This window comes from Scyliorhinus torazame, chromosome 7, assembly GCF_047496885.1.
Source record: "Scyliorhinus torazame isolate Kashiwa2021f chromosome 7, sScyTor2.1, whole genome shotgun sequence".
In the NCBI taxonomy this organism is placed as follows: Eukaryota; Metazoa; Chordata; class Chondrichthyes; order Carcharhiniformes; family Scyliorhinidae; genus Scyliorhinus; species Scyliorhinus torazame.
The window spans coordinates 126,835,244-126,854,452 of record NC_092713.1 but is presented as its reverse complement, the minus strand read 5'-3'; the positions used below and the strand labels follow the sequence as shown (position 1 = coordinate 126,854,452).

The 19,209-nt window shown below is 45.1% G+C and overlaps 1 protein-coding gene across 3 annotated transcripts in view; it reads right to left on the bottom strand.

Moving 5' to 3' along the window:
- aspm (assembly factor for spindle microtubules) overlaps nucleotides 1-19,209 on the bottom strand; it is a 123,632-nt gene that overhangs the window by 57,984 nt on the left and 46,439 nt on the right. For all 3 annotated transcript variants that reach the window (XR_011948228.1, XM_072511478.1, XM_072511477.1), the window contains exons 10-13: nucleotides 9,975-10,150; nucleotides 8,079-8,224; nucleotides 7,899-7,984; nucleotides 5,014-5,232 (exon numbers count right to left, since the gene is read on the bottom strand). Coding sequence is in view for 2 of the 3 variants with exons in the window: in XM_072511478.1 (XP_072367579.1) it covers nucleotides 5,014-5,232; nucleotides 7,899-7,984; nucleotides 8,079-8,224; nucleotides 9,975-10,150 (627 nt within the window). In the remaining variant the exon portion in view is untranslated. The remainder of the gene's footprint in view (nucleotides 1-5,013; nucleotides 5,233-7,898; nucleotides 7,985-8,078; nucleotides 8,225-9,974; nucleotides 10,151-19,209) is intronic.

The following is a 19,209-nucleotide window of genomic DNA, read 5'->3' as shown; positions in this document are numbered from 1 at the left end:
AAAGGCCTTCTCTACGTCCATTGCGACCACTACCTCCACCTCCCTACCTTCCGGGGGCATCATGATTGTGGTGTTGGGTGCTCTGGTGCACAGATGAGCCAACACAGTTGTATGTGGTACAACTCTATTTTATTTTAACTCTTATAATACAGTTCGTTCTGGATACTCTGTACGTGCTGTCTCCCTGAGTGTGTTTGGCAACAGATCTGTCCTGGTCCTACTCTGCAGCTAATACTGACCACCGGGGGTCGTGTCTGTGCTTTTATATCTTTCGGTCATTGGTTGTGGTGCTGTGTGTTCTGATTTGTCTGTTGGTGTGTCTATCATGATGTGTGTGTTTGAATATCATGACAATGATCACATTTAATAGCCTTCTTATATTGGGCAGCAACTGCCTTCTCTTAACAAACCCAGTCTGGTCCTCCCAGTAACGTCCGGAACACAATCCTTAATCCTGGAGGACATACTTTTGGCTAGCAGTTTGGCGGCCACATTCAACAGGGATATCGGCCTGTCGGACCCACATAGCTCCGGGTTCTTGGCCCGCTTCAGTATCAGCAAAATCGTGGCCTGTGACATCGTCGGGGGCAGCACCTTTCTCTCCCTTGCCTCATTGAATGTACTCATTAACAACGGTCCCAATATCCCAGAGAACTTTTTATAAAATTCCACTGGGTACCCATCCGGCCCCGGGGCTTTACCCGCCTGCATGACCTTCAAACCCTCCACTATCGCTTCCAACCCGTTCGGGGCTCCCAGCCCTTCTACAAGCTCCCTGTCCACCTTCGGGAAGTTCAGCCCCCCTAGGAAATGCCTCATCCCCTCCAGCCCCGTTGGGGGTTCCGACCTATAGAGCCTACGATAAAACTCCTTAAACGCCTTATTCACCCCTGCTGAGTCTCCCACCAGGTTCCCGTCTCCATCCTTTACTTTCCCCATCTCCATGGCTGCCTCCCTCTTTCTAAGCTGCTGTGTAAGCATTCTGCTGGCCTTCTCCCTATGCTTATAGATCGCCCCGCTCGCCTTTCTCAGCTGCTCTACTGCCTTCCCTGTGGTTAACAAGCCAAACTCCACTGTAGCCTCCGCTGTTCCCTTAAAAGCCCTGCCTCTGGGGTCTCTGCATACCTCCTATCGATCTGTAGTATCTCCTTAACCTGTCGGTCCATCTCTGCCCTGTCTACCTTCTCCCTGTGGGTCCGTTTCGAGATCAGCTCCCCTCTAACCACCGATTTTAGTGCTTCCCAGACCACCGCTGCCGAAATTCCCCCCATGTCGTTGACTTCCAGGTAGTTCTGAATACATTTCCTCAGCTGCCCACACACCTCTTCGTCAGCTAAAAGTCCCACGTCTAACCTTCAGTGCGGGCGCTGGTTACGTCTTTACTAACCTGTAGGTCAACCCAGTGCGGAGCATGGTCTGAGACTGTGATCGGCGAGTACCCAGTGTCCACCACCCTCGTCAGTAAAGCCCTGCTTAGAATATAAAAATCGATTCCGGAGTACACTTTATGCGAGTAGGAGAGCACCTTCACCCTCGGCTGTCCAAATCTCCATGGGTCCACCCCCCGCTCAATCTGCTCTATGAACCCTTTTAGTTCCTTTGCCATTGCTGGCACCCTGCCCGTTTTTGAGCTTGACCGATCTAAGCCAGGGTCAATAAATGTGTTGAAGTCCCCTCCCATGGCCATCTTATACGAGTCCAGGTCCGGTATCTTCCCCAGCATCCCACATCATCCCAATTTGGCACACACACATTTACTAGTACCGTCTGCACTCCCTCCAATTTCCCACTGACCATAATGTACCGACCTCCCACATCCGAAACCATCTACCCACCTCGAACACCACCCGTTTGTTGATGAGGATCGCGACCCCTCTGGTCTTCAAATTAGTCCTGAGTGAAAGACCTTACCGACCCAACCTTTCCTCAATCTAATCTGGTCAGCTACTCGAAGGTGCTTCGCCTGCAGCATTACCATGTCCTCCTTCAGTCCTCTCAGATGCGCGAACAGGCGTGCCCTCTTGACCGGCCCATTTAGCCCTCATACATTCCAGGTGATCAGCCTAGTTGGGGGGGGCTCATTGCCTCCAACGGCCTACCCCCAAGCAGCCTCTGCCCCATACCTCCTCTCTGTCCCTTGGCAAAAGTCCCTCCCTCGTCAGCAGAACATTTCCCACCCCCACATCCCACCCCAGTAACAACACAATATACATTAACCCCTTTGATAAACCTAACATCTGCTCACCCCCCACTACGCTTCCGTGTGCTAGCCCGCCCAGCTAGTTTGGTGGCCCCCACCCCTGGCGCCAGAAAGTCTCCCACCTATTGTTCCCTCCCTCGGCTCATACATACATAAATATTCCAATGACAAACAATCCCCATACAATTGCCAGACAGAAAAAAACAGGGGAAAAAAACGCTAACAAAGAAAAGATCAAGAGATCCAACATCTAAACAAACATACCTCCATCCCCCAACAGTGCAAATGTAAACTTTAACTGACTCAGCTCTGCAACTCGCCCCAAATCAATACAGAAGGTGTTCCAAATAGCTTCCACAAAACGAAAAACGAGAAACTTTCTTAAACATGAACATTGAACCAAAGTTGTTCTCAGTCCACCACCAGTCCTAACCTTTTTGTGAAGTCCAGCGCTTCCTCAGGCGATTCGAAATAAAAGTGTTGCTCCTTGTACGTGACCCAGAGACAGGCCGGATACAGCAGTCCGAACGTCACCTTTTTCTTAAAAAGGGTCGACCTGATCTGGTTAAAGCCCGCTCTTCTCCTGGCCACCTCCGCACTTAGGTCCTGATAGATCCGCAGGATACTGTTGTCCCATTTACAGCTCCGTGTCTGCTTGGTCCACTGTAAAATGCGCTCCTTTATCCAAGTATCCGTGGAATCTCACCACCAAGACCCTCGGGGGAGGGGTCTCCCATTCGCGGCTTCCTCGCGAGTGCTCTGTGAGCCCTGTCCACCTCCAAGGGTCGGGAGAATGCTCCATCCCCCAGCAGCTTCTCGAACATGTCCGCTATGTATGCCCCAGTGTCCGCTCCTTCGGACCCTTCCGGGAGCCCGACGATTCTCAAGTTCTGCCGGCGGGACCTACTCTCCACCTTATCCAGCTTTTTCTGCTGGTCTCTCAGCTTTCCCACTTCCAACTCCACCGCAATTTGATGTTCCGTCTGTTCAGCCAGCGCCTTCTCTACTTTCTGAATCGCTCAACCTTGGGCATCCAATCTAAGCTCCAGCTGCTCAATTGACTCTTTAATCGAGTCCAAGCAGCCCCGTTTCTGCTTGGCGAAGCCCTCCTGGATAACTTGCATCGGCTGCTCCGTTGACCACTGGGTCGACAAGTCAGAGGTCCAGTCCTCTGCCATGCTTCCACCCGCCACAGCTTCAGCCCAAGTCTTCTCCATTCGTCTGTTTCTGCCTTTGCGAGCACTTCTAGTTCTCCTCTCCATGCACCAATGTGGGAATTCAGTACACAATTGCCTCGGTCATCAATTTTTCAATTCAGGTCCGGTAACAAAATCGGAGGAAAAGGTCCAAAAGTCCGATCCGAGCGGGAGCCACCAAAAGTGCGACTTACTCCTTCATTGCCGCCACCAGAAGTGTCGTCTCGTGAGATTTAAGTCTTGTGAAAGGTCGCGATCTGGATCATGCTCTCGCTGGCAGAGATATTAGGCTCATTTAAATATGTATTGGCTGGATTCTCCCAGGCCAAGGAGGTCTCACCAGAGCACCATTTAGTACTAGTCCACACAAAAGTGGATCAGTCGTAACAGCACCTGGGAGGGTCTTCCAGGCGGTTGGAGGCCCAAGGAAGGTTGGGCGTTGAACAGGGTGATACCCTGGCACTCCCGCTGGCCCCTGGCAGGGTCACTGAGGGGCGTTCCTCGCCAAGGCCAAAAAAAAAAAACAGCAAAGTGCCATTGGATAGCGGGGTCTTTCTTGGCACTGCATTTTATCTCTGGTTCTTTCACCAATCACATTAGATCTATGTCTTAGATGAATTGTTCCAATGATTGAAGAGTTGATAATCTATCTAAATCCTTCATCATTTTGACAATCCTATCAAATCTACTCTTTAAAGTGTTCTCTGCTTCACCTTCCCCAATTCCCAACTTAACTGGCAACAATATTGTGCTCTACATGACTTAAATAAAATTCAAATTAAACCTTTATATAAGCTAGGAACCTTGTTGGTGAAACATTGCTTATAGAAACAGTAGCCACCTTACTTCAACATTTTCCCTCTTGAAATTTAACAATGTAAAGAAATCTTGGTCATCAGTAGTTTTATATTCAGCTTCACTGCACCAGCATCAGTTTCTTGGAATATATTTTTGCTCTTTTTAATTGTATTAGGTATTGCAGAAATCTCAACTTATTCAGTTCTTTCCCCTCCAAATTTTCTCCTTAACCTCCCCACCCAATTTCTGCACAACACAGGTACTCCGCCAGTTATAACCAGTTATTCCTCCTCATGTGTGAGACAAAACGGTGATTTTCAGCAGAGTATTCAATAGCAGGGTAACATTATAGCCAATTCTACCCTTGTATAATGCCACAGATGCAAACATATGCCATGGTTCACAATATGATCAAGGACAGAATTTTGCAGAGCTATCAGAGGTTTCATCGATGGGCTGCAGAGCACGTGAGAGCTGCTCAGCCTCTTTCCAACATGACCCGCTGAACCTCAAGCCAATCAGGCAGTGGTAAGGTCATCAGCAGCCTTCCCCTTAAGTCAACATCTCGGGGACGGTAGTTCCACCTGGTGACAATTACTTGTCAATCAAAGACCGGCAGCTTCTGTGCTCAGCAGTGCCACTGGGGAGACCGTATCTGCTGCCAGAAGAGCCCGACACCCACCCCCACCCTTAAAAAACGGTCACATTCAAACAAATGGAAGGGTGGCACTTATACATACAAGTACCTTCCAAAGACACATAGAACAGCATAACTTGATTACTTTTATGCGGATGCAGTAAATTAATTAATTGACTTACTTTGACATCATAATATCCACAAACAGCATTAACCCAATTCATTAGCAACTTGATTCGTGAGCTATATCTTTCAGGTATAATGTTGAGGTCTTGATCTTTTGGTGGGTGGGACAGAACAGATATGGAGCGCAGAGCTTCCAGCTTATGCCGCGTACATAAAGTATTTTGCAAGAATTCAATCTCTTCTTGTAACTGATCTTCATTTAGCAAAATCTCTACCTAGGAGGATAAACAATGCAGTCAGAACTTAATAAGTAGTGCACATATCAGTGCTCAAAATATATAGGAGCAATAGGCAAATTCACCCTCAAAACCTCACAAGTAGCTCGTGAAAAATCAAAGACATGGGTGAAAAATTCAAGAAAGGTTGTCCCCATACATATTCATATAGATTATGGCTCCTTCATAGTGCAAATGGGGCTGAGATTGGAAAATAGTGCAGTTTGGTGGAGTAGTGACTGGAGAAGAGATAGAATCATAAGTAACTGCTCCTCCAATCACAATTCTGTCTCTCCCATGCTCACTGTTCCAACTCCTCGAATCACAGGTTCCTCGCTTCCATCCTTGCTGCTCCTCTCTCTCTCTAGAGAGAGAGAGAGAGAGAGAGAGAGAGAATCAATGAATGACAGAGGAGCAAGGGCAGGAGGGAGGGAACCCATGATTGAAGCAGTGTTGGCCCTGCTGCCGGCCACCATGTAGGACAACTTTTGCTGCACCCTTGAGAGCAGGCCAGAGAGAAGAAGTGAAAACAAAAATAGAGGACGATGGTCAGAAATCCCATAACGAAGTCCAGTAGCAGGCTCCGGGAGAACCACCTGCTCCAAGAAATGTCTTTATGGCCCTTTCAGTAACGGACAGCTAAAGAGGGAGAGAGTGAGGAGACACCCTTAAACCCAGTAGCAAGGCCAAGAGTAGGGTCCTGGGAGGGCCGCCATTAAGTCTAGCACTAGCCAGGACCTAATTGCCATCTGCGCTGATGGGGCAAGCATTCTTTTTGGATCTCATCTTTTGAGTGACGGCCCGAATGAGTTTGCAGGATAGCATTTTGAAGGGAGGTGACAAATGCAGAAAATTTGCAGAAGTGCCTATTATTGGGAGAATTGAGGGTCTGTGTCTGGTATCCACAAAGGAGCCACCAGTTAATGGAAGGGTGTGCAGGTTCTCATAAAGGAACTGCCATCTGATAAACAAATGTTTAAGTTTGCTTATGTATCCCAAAACTAATCCCACAAAAAAATCAGTTTGCAATCTGAACAGTAAGGTCTTTGGGAAAGGTTGGCATTGACATGTTAACATTCAAATGGTAGCTTTATAGAATCACAGAATTTACAGTGCAGGCGGCCATTCGGCTCATCGAGTCTGCACCGGCCCTTGGAAAGAGCACCCTACCCAAGCCCACACCTCCACCCCATCCCCGTAACCCAGGAACCCCACCCAACCTTTTTCGACACTATGGGCAATTTATCATGCCCAACCCACCTAACCTGCACACCTTTGGACTGTGGGAGGAAACCGGAGCACCCGGAGGAAACCCACGGTGGGGGGGGGGGTGCATTAGCTTGGAAAAGACAATGAAATGTGAATTAAACCTTTCATTATCTGATGGCTAGCTTGGTGCTGCAGCATTAATTGATCTAAGACCATAAAACATAGGAGCAGAATTAGGCCACTTGGCCCATCAAGTCTGCTCTGCCATTCAATCATGGCTAATATTTTCTCATCCCCATTCTCCTGCCTTCTCCCCATAACCCCTGACCCCCTTAATCAAGAACCTAATAAGAATGTGTATTCCTTCATTGCACAGTCGGACACTTGAAAGTTCTTCAGCACTCTATTTGAACAAAAGTATTGAGGGGGAAAAAAACCTGAAATTGGTGGAAAAAAACTAAAGAATACTGTAGAGTTCTAAAGGCTTGCAGTTAATTTTTAAAGGGTGCTGCAGATGTGTGACTCATCCTAATAAGTCCTCGTGCTAAGTAGTTAGAATTTTAATTTTGGAAATTAAGTATAGAAGATTTATAAACATCTTATTTATAGGAGTTTTTGGAAACGGAATACCAGGACCTGGCTCACAGATTCCAAGTTAAAAGATACAAATATGAATAGTTAGTGGCATATGTACATAGATACATATGTAATCTTTGACATTTGTGCTACCGTATCTACGTAAGTGAGGAAACTCTTGAAAAAAAATTAAACATAAATACAGACTGTAATGTTACCATGTGACTGCATCACTCAAGTAAAGAATCAAGTGAGAATTAAAAAAAAGGAGCTCTGAAAATGAAAAAGTTGCTCTCAAGGAAAATGTCAAAAAGAGTCCGGGATAGGTGTGTGTGGTGGGGAAGACAGAATGACTCATGCACACTATAGATAACATTTTAGCATTCAAAGTTAGCAGCCAAATCCATGGGTTATCCCAAAAGGTATACATTTCTACTGGAATCTAAATTGCTTGGAGCAGCAGGTTTGCTACAACAAATAAACAACTGCAAATTGAGGATAAAGGTAGGGATGGGGGGGGGGGGGGGGGGGAAGAAATTAGCTTTTATAATCATGTTATTTTTATATTCTTCATGAATTTCAGGTTATCAGCATGTAGTTTCATTTATTCCCAAAGCCCCATCATTTTCTAGATGGCCACAAAAAGAGACAGAGCCAGGTAGTACTCTCGGCTTTCCGAAGACAGTAATACCCCAAATGATGGCGAAAGCAAACAAATGGAAAAAGCCACATCACATTTCCCAATATGCATCCTGCAGAAGTTCAATACTAATGAAACAACTCTTTTACCTTAACGACAGAACATTAGCACTATTGTCTTTGAAGGCTGACAACTGTATGTTTACAAAAAACACAATTAATTTATGTAATGCACACAATACCTGAAAGGCAAAGATGATTCTCCACAGCAGTGCCAAAGTTTTTTCCCGATGTCCATCAACAATATCTCTCGAATCTATTAGATTGCCTTGTGAACAAAAAGCAAAATTGGGTTCAAAAGTGATTACATTATGAAACACAAACTTCTTATTCAAGTTACAGTTGTAGAATTTCAGTTTCACCCTTTTCATCCTTCAGATCAACTCCACGAGTTTTAAGGACACTCAATGCAACATCCACATTGTGTAGCTTTTGAAGACGGCTAATTGCTGGGGTTCTTAGTTGCTTTGATAGTTTCCAATTTCGTGTGAGAAGTTCCACTGCTCGTCTGTTATCAAAATCAAATAAAAGACACGTGAATTCAAGATACACATCATTAGCAATTCTTATTGCTCTGATTTCCACCTAGAAACGTTACTACATTGACTTGATGCGTCCGAAGAAAATCCAAGGAAAACGATTTCAAACTCCTCCAAAATACTTGTCCTTAAAATAAATAAATAAATAAATAAAAATAAATAACCTTTATTGTCACAAGTAGGCTTACATTAACACTGCAATTAAGTTACTGTGAAATACCGTGGGCAGCCTAGAAGATGCAGCTGGGAAAATTACAAAATGATGTGTCCATGTGATTCATATGATTTCCTCAATTTTCTTCATCAAATGCCACATGATTAGATCGTGATAATGTGGTAGCAATCATTTTGAATAGCCAAATGTTTACTCCATTGTGTCTGAAACTAATCAACAAAAATGTTCAAACATTTACTAGATTCCAAGAAGTTCCATGATCACCCATTCATGGATTGAACATCCTGTAGCAATGCCACATCAATACAATCAGTGATCGGTGCTGCTCTTTTGCAAACAGTCAGATTTTTAATAATTTGTATTTTAAGTCTACAATCCAGAGCTAAATAGACTATGATGGCAGAGTATATTGCAAGATTTCCCAGCGTCAGGTAGATCAGGCTCTGACCCTGGTTAGATTTGATCTTCCAAAATTCCACATGTTGTGGAACCGTCCCAGTGGTTTCTTAGGTACCAAACAAACATTGCTATTCGAGAAAGCAGCAAGAGCGAAAACAAGGAACTACAGACCAGTTGCCTGACGTCAATCATTAGGGAAACTCTCGGATTCATAAAGGAAATGCCAACGATCAAATTAGAAGATCATAATATGACTTGGCACAATTAATATGGTTTCATGAAAGGGAAAACTTATTGAACAAATCGGTTAACTTTTCGGAGGACATACCGAGCAGGGTTAATGGTGACGAGACAATGAATATAACTGGTTTTGATTTTCAAAAGACATCTGATAAAGTGCTCAAAAGAAAGGGATTATTGTGCAAGGTAGGGACTCATGGGGTTGTGGCTAATGTTTTAACATGTTTAAAGGATTGGTTAACAGAAAGAAAACAGTTAAAACAGGGCATTTCCAGTTAGTAAGCTATTACCAGGAACAGCATGGGGGGGGGGGGGGGGGGCTCAGCTGATCACAATCTATATTACTAATTTAGATGAGAGGACTGAATGTAATGTACCCAAGTTTTCTGACTATACAAAGCTAGGTGGGAAAATAAGTGGTGAGGAAGACAGCGCCTGCAAAGACAAAACCCAGAATTTTCTTCAGTGGTGATTAATACATGAAATGATGGCATTCAGAAGGTGCCACAGTACAAAAGATAATAGGTAAGAATAGCATGCAATACATAAATGTCATGTCCATAAGAGAGCATAAACTGTTTAAAATCAAATCTCACTGGCTGCTTATTTAAAAATTTGACGTTGCTGCACGAAAAAAGGTGGCTGCTACCGGTCACACGATTTGCAAGTTGAACAAGTATAATATTGAACATTTTCATCAAAAAGAAATAAAAATTACTAAGGAACATCAGGGTGTCACGTAACCCTCAGACCAACAAAATATTTGAACCTTTGAGTTTGTTTTGCACAAATTAGCCTTACCATATATGTCAGTTTATTACAGTTTAATTATTTAGAATGCACATCAGATTAAGAAGAAAATTGCAAAGCACCATCATTCCGTTGGATAATTAAAACATACTTACACCAAACGAATACCACATCGAAGATCAACAGCTATATTGGTGATAGCAAAATTAAATTCATGAAGGAGTGTCTGAAAATGGCCAACAGTCAACCCAAAGTAACCAAGGTGACGACAAATGTCTCCTTCGCCACTGAGAAAGTTTCTAGAGAAGGCAAGTAACAGATCTTTGCTCGTCTAAAAAGGAAATACAAGTTAAAATCAGAAAGCTCACAGTTTACCCGGAAACAATGTCATATTGTTTTACACACTGGTCTTTGATTTTTGGTTTGGGGCGCTCTATTTTAGCTTGCAAAAATTATTCACAGAACGAAAGGTTTTGCCATATTGTAAGTATCCTTCAATAGCAGCATCTGCTTTCAAAATCATTTCAGGTACTGCAATCATGTATAATTGGAAGGTGTCACAATACACAGTCAGCCTGAACACACAATGCAGGCTGTTAAAACACTGAATTCATGTTCCCACTTTGTCCTTAAGTGTGCTCACGTTAATGGCTTCTCTGCAATCACCCAATATTTCAGCAATCTGAAATAAATCTCAAATTTCTTACCCATTTGATTCACCTTGATATTGGGGGAATTGATAAATTCTTCTTCTTCAGAATGCCAGCGTACATGGACAACACAGTCCCATTTCATTAACTCGTGTTCCCCAAGGATCTATACTTGGCCATCCCCCAATTTGTTTTACAACTTGTCACTTGCTGTCCAAAACACAATGGGCGAGCTTCCCAGTGTGGTAGTCACCACTGATTGTATAATAGCTGTAACGATGATTATTAGAGGTAATACGGGAAGGCTCCTGTACTATAGGTACGGGGTAAATCCCTGCTTGCTGGCTCCGCCCAGTAGGCAGAGTATAAATGTGTGTGCACACCCGAGCTGCTTCCATTCTGGTAACAGCTGCAGGAGGCCACACATCTCTGGTTAATAAAGCCTCGATTACTCTCTACTCTTGTCTCGTCGTAATTGATAGTGCATCACCCAGCTGCATGTTTCTCGGTGGCGAGCCGTTCATTGGCGGCTGGATTCTCTGGTCCCACCGCTATCAATGGGAATTCCCATTGAAGCCACCCCACACTGCCGAGAAACATGCGTGAGGGGGTGTGCTGCCGGTGGGACTAGAGAATCCCGCCGGCGTAACACTCAGAATTCCAGCCAATATCAGTGTCCAGTTGGATGTTGATGACACTCAGTTCTCCCTCACTGCCACCTCTCCCAACCCCTCCAACATCTTTCAACTGCCAGACTGCTGCCAGTGTTGGCTGAGTAGAATTCTCCTCCAAATAAAAATTGGGAAGTCAGAAGGCACTGGTCTTCATTTCCTGCCATAAACTCCATTCCATTCCCTAGCCAACAACGATGTGGAGATGCCGGCGTTGGACTGGGGTGAGCACAGTACGAAGTCTTACAACACCAGGTTAAAGTCCAACAGGTTTGTTTCGATGTCACTAGCTTTCGGAGAGCAGCTCCTTCCTCAGGTGAATGAAGAGGTCTGTTCCAGAAACACATATATAGACAAATTCAAAGATGCCAAACAATGCTAGGAATGCGAGCATTAGCAGGTGATTACATCTTTACAGATCCAGAGATGGGGTAACCCCAGGTTAAAGAGGTGTGAATTGTACCAAGCCAGGACAGTTGGTAGGATTTCGCAGGCCAGATGGTGGGGGATGAATGTAATGCGACATGAATCCCAGGTCCCGGTTGAGGCCGCACGCATGTGTGCGGAACTTGGCTATAAGTTTCTGCTCGGCGATTCTGCGTTGTCGCGGGTCCTGAAGGCCGCCTTGGAGAACGCTTACCCGGAGATCAGAGGCTGAATGCCCTTGACTGCTGAAGTGTTCCCCGACTGGAAGGGAACATTCCTGCCTGGTGATTGTTGCGCGATGTCCGTTCATTCGTTGTCGCAGCGTCTGCATGGTCTCGCCAATGTACCACGCTTCGGGACATCCTTTCCTGCAGCGTATGAGGTAGACAACGTTGGCCGAGTCGCACGAGTATGTACCGCGTACCTGGTGGGTGGTGTTTTCACGTGTAATAGTGGTATCCATGTCGATGATCTGGCACGTCTTGCAGAGATTGCCATGACAGGGTTGTGTGGTGTCGTGGTCACTGTTCTGAAGACTGGGTAGTTTGCTGCAAACAATGGTTCGTTTGAGGTTGCGTTCCAAGCATTGTTTGGCATCTTTGAATTTGTCTATATATGTGTTTCTGGAACAGACCTCTTCATTCACCTGAGGAAGGAGCAGCGCTCCAAAAGCTAGTGACATCGAAACAAACCTGTTGGACTTTAACCTGGTGTTGTAAGACTTCGTACTAGCCAACAACACCATCCCTATCCCTAACAAATGTCAGAGGTTGAGTCAGACTGTTTACAATGTTAGCTTCATATTTGACGGAGATAAGTTTCCAACCATATATCTGTGTAATCACTAAAACTGCATACTTCCAATTCTGTAATATCACTCAACTCCAAGCCTGCTTTAGCTCATTTTCTATTGAAACCCTCATCCATACCCTTGTTACTACTAGAGTGAACTATTACACAGGAACAGTAGAAATAGGAGCAAATGTCGGCCAAGAGGCTCCTTGAGGCTGCTCTGCTGTTCAACAAGATCATGACTAATCTTTTACTTCAACATCATTGTCAACAGCATCCACATATCTCTTGATATTTATTATATCTAGAAATCTATCATCATTGTCTTGAATATACACATCAATGGGCCCCCACAGCCCCACTGGGTACAAAATTGCAAAGATTTACCCTGAGTGAAGCAATTCCTCCTCATCCTAGTCCTAAATGACCGACTCCTTATTCGTAAACTCATCCTCGGATGCTAGAACCTCCCCAGCGAGAGGAAACATCTTTCCTGCATCCACCCCCTTGAGCCCTGTAAGAATTTTGTATGCCTCAATGAGATTACCTCTCATTCTTCTAAATCCTTGAGAATATAGGCCCCATCGCCTCAATCTCTTTTCATAGAACAATCCAGCCATCCCCAAGATCAGTCTAGTGAACCTCAATTGCATGCCCTCTATGGCAAGTATACGCTTCCTTAAGTGGGAGACCAAAACTATCCGTAATACTTCAGGTGCAGTCTCACCAAGGCTCACAACAATTGCAGCAAGACATCTTTACTCTTGTACTCAAATTATCTTGCAATAAAGGCTAAAATACCATTTTGCCCCTTCCCTCCGTGTCAGCTTTGTTAGGAAAACAAAGGTAGTTTCAAGGGATGTGTATTAGCAAACACTAGAAATAAGGCATAGTTTTAAATATATTTAATTTAATGTTTCTATGTCTGGAAGGGCAAAACCTAGAGTTAGATTCATGCTGGACAAAGGTGTTTGTATGTGTGGGGGTTGGTTCTGTGCCTGTGATTCCTTTGTGCTTATAGAGGATTGCAGTGTAAAGTGTAAATAAAGTTGAGAGAAGGATATGTTGATGGTTAGCGACTGGGGCCTTGTAGGGAAGACAAGCTTTCAAGTTTTAATTTTAACTGAATATGTGGGCAATTGGAGACACGACACCGAGGAGTGAACATCACTCAATTCTGCCAGGAGAAGCTGGAGAGGACAAGGAAGTTGCAAAGACCCAAGCTTCCGAAGGAAGGAGATATAACCAAGATAACCAGGGAATTGGGACAGAAAGAACATTTAAGACACCTGAAGTTAAGAGAACAGAGACTAAGGTAATCTTCAGAAGAATTCATGGAAGAGTAAACAAAAAGTGTTTTGGGTTAAAAAGGCAAGTGCAGTAACCAGAATTAAAGTGGGACAGCAGCCTTCAAAAGATAAAACAAATTTTTGATACCATTTTAATATTCTGGGAATCGAATTTGCATCGCAGTCAAGAAAATAAATCGTAATGGATTGGTGTGATATCCTGGATTGGATCTCCTGTTAAAAGTGGAGTGGAAGCTTAATGTCATTTGGAAAACGTGGTCTGGATTTCAGAATGTTAACAGCCAAGAGAAAGCCTACTTATAAAAGAAGTTTTAAAGTATTGTTTTTGAGAGTAGAGTTTGGAAACTCTCAAGGGGCCTTCTGGGAGGTGAGTAGTTAGTTTAAAAGCTCTTACCTTTACAGGAGCAGCCCTTTGGATTTCGGCGGCAGCGGTGCGCAGGGGCCTTCTTGGAGGTGAGTAGTGAGTTTAAAAGCTCTTACCTTTACAGGAGCAGCCCTTTGGATTTCGGCGGCAGCGGTGCGCAGGGGCCTTCTGGGAGGTGAGTAGTTAGTTTAAAAGCTCTTACCTTTACAGGAGCAGCCCTTTGGATTTCGGCGGGAACCGGAAGTTCGACCTCTGGCAAGTCCCCCCCCCCCCCAATAAATTCTGGTGGAGAGGAAACCCGAGACACTACACGTGTAGTGTCTCCCACCCACCCTCCTCCTCTAACCTAATAATAAGACCCATTGGTGTAAGGTAAGTGCCATATTATATTATTATATTATTAGCATTGTGCAGGTCAAGGATAGGAGGTGGAGGAGCAGTCTCTGTCAGCGAGAGAACCTGAGAACATCTCAGAAGGTAAGCAAGTGATTTTTACTTTTTTACCTTTTTTTCAAATTGTGTGTGTCGGGGGGAAACTGAAGTGACATCACAGAAAAGCTGTGACCTGAGTGGCTGGTTGGGATTCTAACCTAAATTTTTTTGAGTATTTGGGAACTAATTAAACATAATAACTTAATTATAATTTAGAGGATATCTAAGCCAGGGATCGGAGAATATTATAGTTAGCTATCGCATTTCTATTAGAAATCTAGTGCTAGGAAACAGATAGTTGACAGTAACTTTGTAATTTAAAAAAAAAAAAGTATTTATATAAAAAAAAAAGACACATTTTAATTTTAATTAATTGACGCAATGTCAGTTAGAGGGGTGCTGTGCTCTGACTGTGAGATGTGGCAGGTCCGGGAGGCTTCCAGCGTCCCGGATGGCTTCATCTGCAGAAAGTGCACCCAACTGCAGCTCCTCACAGACCGCATGGTTCGGTTGGAGCAGCAATTGGATGCACTTAGGAGCATGCAGGTGGCGGAAAGCGTCATAGATCGCAGTTATGTAAGTGTGGTCACACCCAAGGTGCAGGCAGAGAAATGGGTGACCACCAGAAAGGGCAGGCAGTCAGTGCAGGAATCCCCTGTGGTTGTCCCCCTCTCGAACAGATATACCCCTTTGGATACTGTCGGGGGGGATAGCCTCTCAGGGGAAAACAGCAGCAGCCAGAGCAGTGGCACCACGGCTGGCTCTGATGTTCAGAAGGGAGGGTCAAAGCGCAGAAGAGTAATAGTTATAGGGGACTCTATAGTCAGGGGAACAGATAGGCGCTTCTGTGGACGTGAAAGAGACTCCAGGATGGTATGTTGCCTCCCTGGTGCCAGGGTCCAGGATGTCTCCGAACGGGTAGAGGGAATCCTGAAGGGGGAGGGCAAACAGGTAGAGGTCGTTGTACATATTGGTACTAACGACATAGGCAGGAAGGGGCATGAGGTCCTGCAGCAGGAGTTCAGGGAGCTAGGCAGAAAGTTAAAAGACAGGACCTCGAGGGTTGTAATCTCGGGATTACTCCCTGTGCCACGTGCCAGTGAGGCTAGAAATAGGAAGATAGAGCAGACAAACACGTGGCTAAACAGCTGGTGTAGGAGGGAGGGTTTCTGTTATCTGGACCACTGGGAGCTCTTCCGGGGCAGGTGTGACCTGTATAAGATGGACGGGTTGCATCTAAACCGGAGAGGCATAAATATCCTGGCCGCGAGATTTGCTAGTGTCACACGGGAGGGTTTAAACTAGTATGGCAGGGGGGTGGGCACGGGAGCAATAGGTCAGAAGGTGAGAGGGTTGAGGGAGAACTAGGGAATAGGGACAGTGTGGCTCTGAGGCAGAGCAGACGGGGAGAAGTTGCTGAACACAGCGGGTCTGGTGGCCTGAAGTGCATATGTTTTAATGCAAGGAGCATTACGGGTAAGGCAGATGAACTTAGAGCTTGGATTACTACTTGGAACTATGATGTTGTTGCCATTACAGAGACCTGGTTGAGGGAAGGGCAGGATTGGCAGCTAAACGTTCCAGGATTTAGATGTTTCAGGCGGGATAGAGGGGGATGTAAAAGGGGAGGTGGAGTTGCGCTACTTGTTCAGCGAGAGGACACCTCAGAGGGCAGTGAGGCTATATGGGTAGAGATCAGGAATAAGAAGGGTGCAGTCACAATGTTGGGGGTATACTACAGGCCTCCCAACAGCCAGCGGGAGATAGAGGAGCAGATAGGTAGACAGATTTTGGAAAAGAGTAAAAACAACAGGGTTGTGGTGATGGGAGACTTCAACTTCCCCAATATTGACTGGGACTCACTTAGTGCCAGGGGCTTAGACGGGGCAGAGTTTGTAAGGAGCATCCAGGAGGGCTTCTTAAAACAATATGTAAACAGTCCAACTAGGGAAGAGGCGGTACTGGACCTGGTATTGGGGAATGAGCCCGGCCAGGTGGTAGATGTTTCAGTAGGGGAGCATTTCGGTAACAGTGACCACAATTCAGTAAGTTTTAAAGTACTGGTGGACAAGGATAAGAGTGGTCCGAGGATGAATGTGCTAAATTGGGGGAAGGCTAATTATAACAATATTAGGCGGGAACTGAAGAACATAGATTGGGGGCGGATGTTTGAGGGCAAATCAACATCTGACATGTGGGAGGCTTTCAAGTGTCAGTTGATAGGAATACAGGACAGGCATGTTCCTGTGAGGAAGAAAGATAAATACGGCAATTTTCGGGAACCTTGGATGACGAATGATATTGTAGGCCTCGTCAAAAAGAAAAAGGAGGCATTTGTCAGGGCTAAAAGGCTGGGAACAGACGAAGCCTGTGTGGCATATAAGGAAAGTAGGAAGGAACTTAAGCAGGGAGTCAGGAGGGCTAGAAGGGGTCATGAAAAGTCATTGGCAAATAGGGTTAAGGAAAATCCCAAGGCTTTTTACACTTACATAAAAAGCAAGAGGGTAGCCAGGGAAAGGGTTGGCCCACTGAAGGATAGGCAAGGGAATCTATGTGTGGAGCCAGAGGAAATGGGCGAGGTACTAAATGAATACTTTGCATCAGTATTCACCAAAGAGAAGGAATTGGTAGATGTTGAGTCTGGAGAAGGGGGTGTAGATAGCCTGGGTCACATTGTGATCCAAAAAGACGAGGTGTTGGGTGTCTTAAAAAATATTAAGGTAGATAAGTCCCCAGGGCCGGATGGGATCTACCCCAGAATACTGAAGGAGGCTGGAGAGGAAATTGCTGAGGCCTTGACAGAAATCTTTGGATCCTCGCTGTCTTCAGGGGATGTCCCGGAGGACTGGAGAATAGCCAATGTTGTTCCTCTGTTTAAGAAGGGTAGCAAGGATAATCCCGGGAACTACAGGCCGGTGAGCCTTACTTCAGTGGTAGGGAAATTACTGGAGAGAATTCTTCGAGACAGGATCTACTCCCATTTGGAAGCAAATGGACGTATTAGTGAGAGGCAGCACGGTTTTGTGAAGGGGAGGTCGTGTCTCACTAACTTGATAGAGTTTTTCGAGGAGGTCACTAAGATGATTGATGCAGGTAGGGCAGTAGATGTTGTCTATATGGACTTCAGTAAGGCCTTTGACAAGGTCCCTCATGGTAGACTAGTACAAAAGGTGAAGTCACACGGGATCAGGGGTGAACTGGCAAGGTGGATACAGAACTGGCTAGGCCATAGAAGGCAGAGGGTAGCAATGGAGGGATGCTTTTCTAATTGGAGGGCTGTGACCAGTGGTGTTCCACAGGGATCAGTGCTGGGACCTTTGCTCTTTGTAGTATATATAAATGATTTGGAGGAAAATGTAACTGGTCTGATTAGTAAGTTTGCAGACGACACAAAGGTTGGTGGAATTGCGGATAGCGATGAGGACTGTCTGAGGATACAGCAGGATTTAGATTGTCTGGAGACTTGGGCGGAGAGATGGCAGATGGAGTTTAACCTGGACAAATGTGAGGTAATGCATTTTGGAAGGGCTAATGCAGGTAGGGAATATACAGTGAATGGTAGAACCCTCAAGAGTATTGAAAGTCAAAGAGATCTAGGAGTACAGGTCCACAGATCACTGAAAGGGGCTACACAGGTGGAGAAGGTAGTCAAGAAGGCATACGGCATGCTTGCCTTCATTGGCCGGGGCATTGAGTATAAGAATTGGCAAGTCATGTTGCAGCTGTATAGAACCTTAGTTAGGCCACACTTGGAGTATAGTGTTCAATTCTGGTCGCCACACTACCAGAAGGATGTGGAGGCTTTAGAGAGGGTGCAGAAGAGATTTACCAGAATGTTGCCTGGTATGGAGGGCATAAGCTATGAGGAGCGATTGAATAAACTCGGTTTGTTCTCACTGGAACGAAGGAGGTTGAGGGGCGACCTGATAGAGGTATACAAAATTATGAGGGGCATAGACAGAGTGGATAGTCAGAGGCTTTTCCCCAGGGTAGAGGGGTCAATTACTAGGGGGCATAGGTTTAAGGTGAGAGGGGCAAAGTTTAGAGTAGATGTACGAGGCAAGTTTTTTACGCAGAGGGTAGTGGGTGCCTGGAACTCACTACCGGAGGAGGTAGTGGAGGCAGGGACGATAGGGACATTTAAGGGGCATCTTGACAAATATATGAATAGGATGGGAATAGAAGGATACGGACCCAGGAAGGGTAGAAGATTGTAGCTTAGTCGGGCAGTATGGTCGGCACGGGCTTGGAGGGCCGAAGGGCCTGTTCCTGTGCTGTACATTTCTTTGTTCTTTGTTCTTTGACAGTCATCCGGAGAGATTCAGAAGAGAAATTCACAGACACTAACTCGAGTTCAGAGCGTAGTACATGTATTTGCCCAGTTATCTGTGTTTAAAAGGGACTGTGTGTTAATGAGACCATTATATATCAATATGTACTTTGTAATCCATGTTAATCTTAAAAACGGTGTGCAATTGCCAAACTAAAGAGGGAGTAAAGGAGTATTATATTATAATTAAATATTTTCATGTTTAATTAATGTTTTTTTCCTCTGTTGTTAAATCTAATTAGCTGTCCTGTGGCTCTGTTCCTCAGCGTTTTATTAAAAAAATAAAAATTACGATTTTTGAGCCAGGGTTCCATTCTAGGATCTTCCCGTAGATTTGTCACATCAGCTGGGATCGTAACAGCTTTCAGCAAATGATGAACAAGGTTGCAGAGGTCCCTTTGGCATTAACACTCTG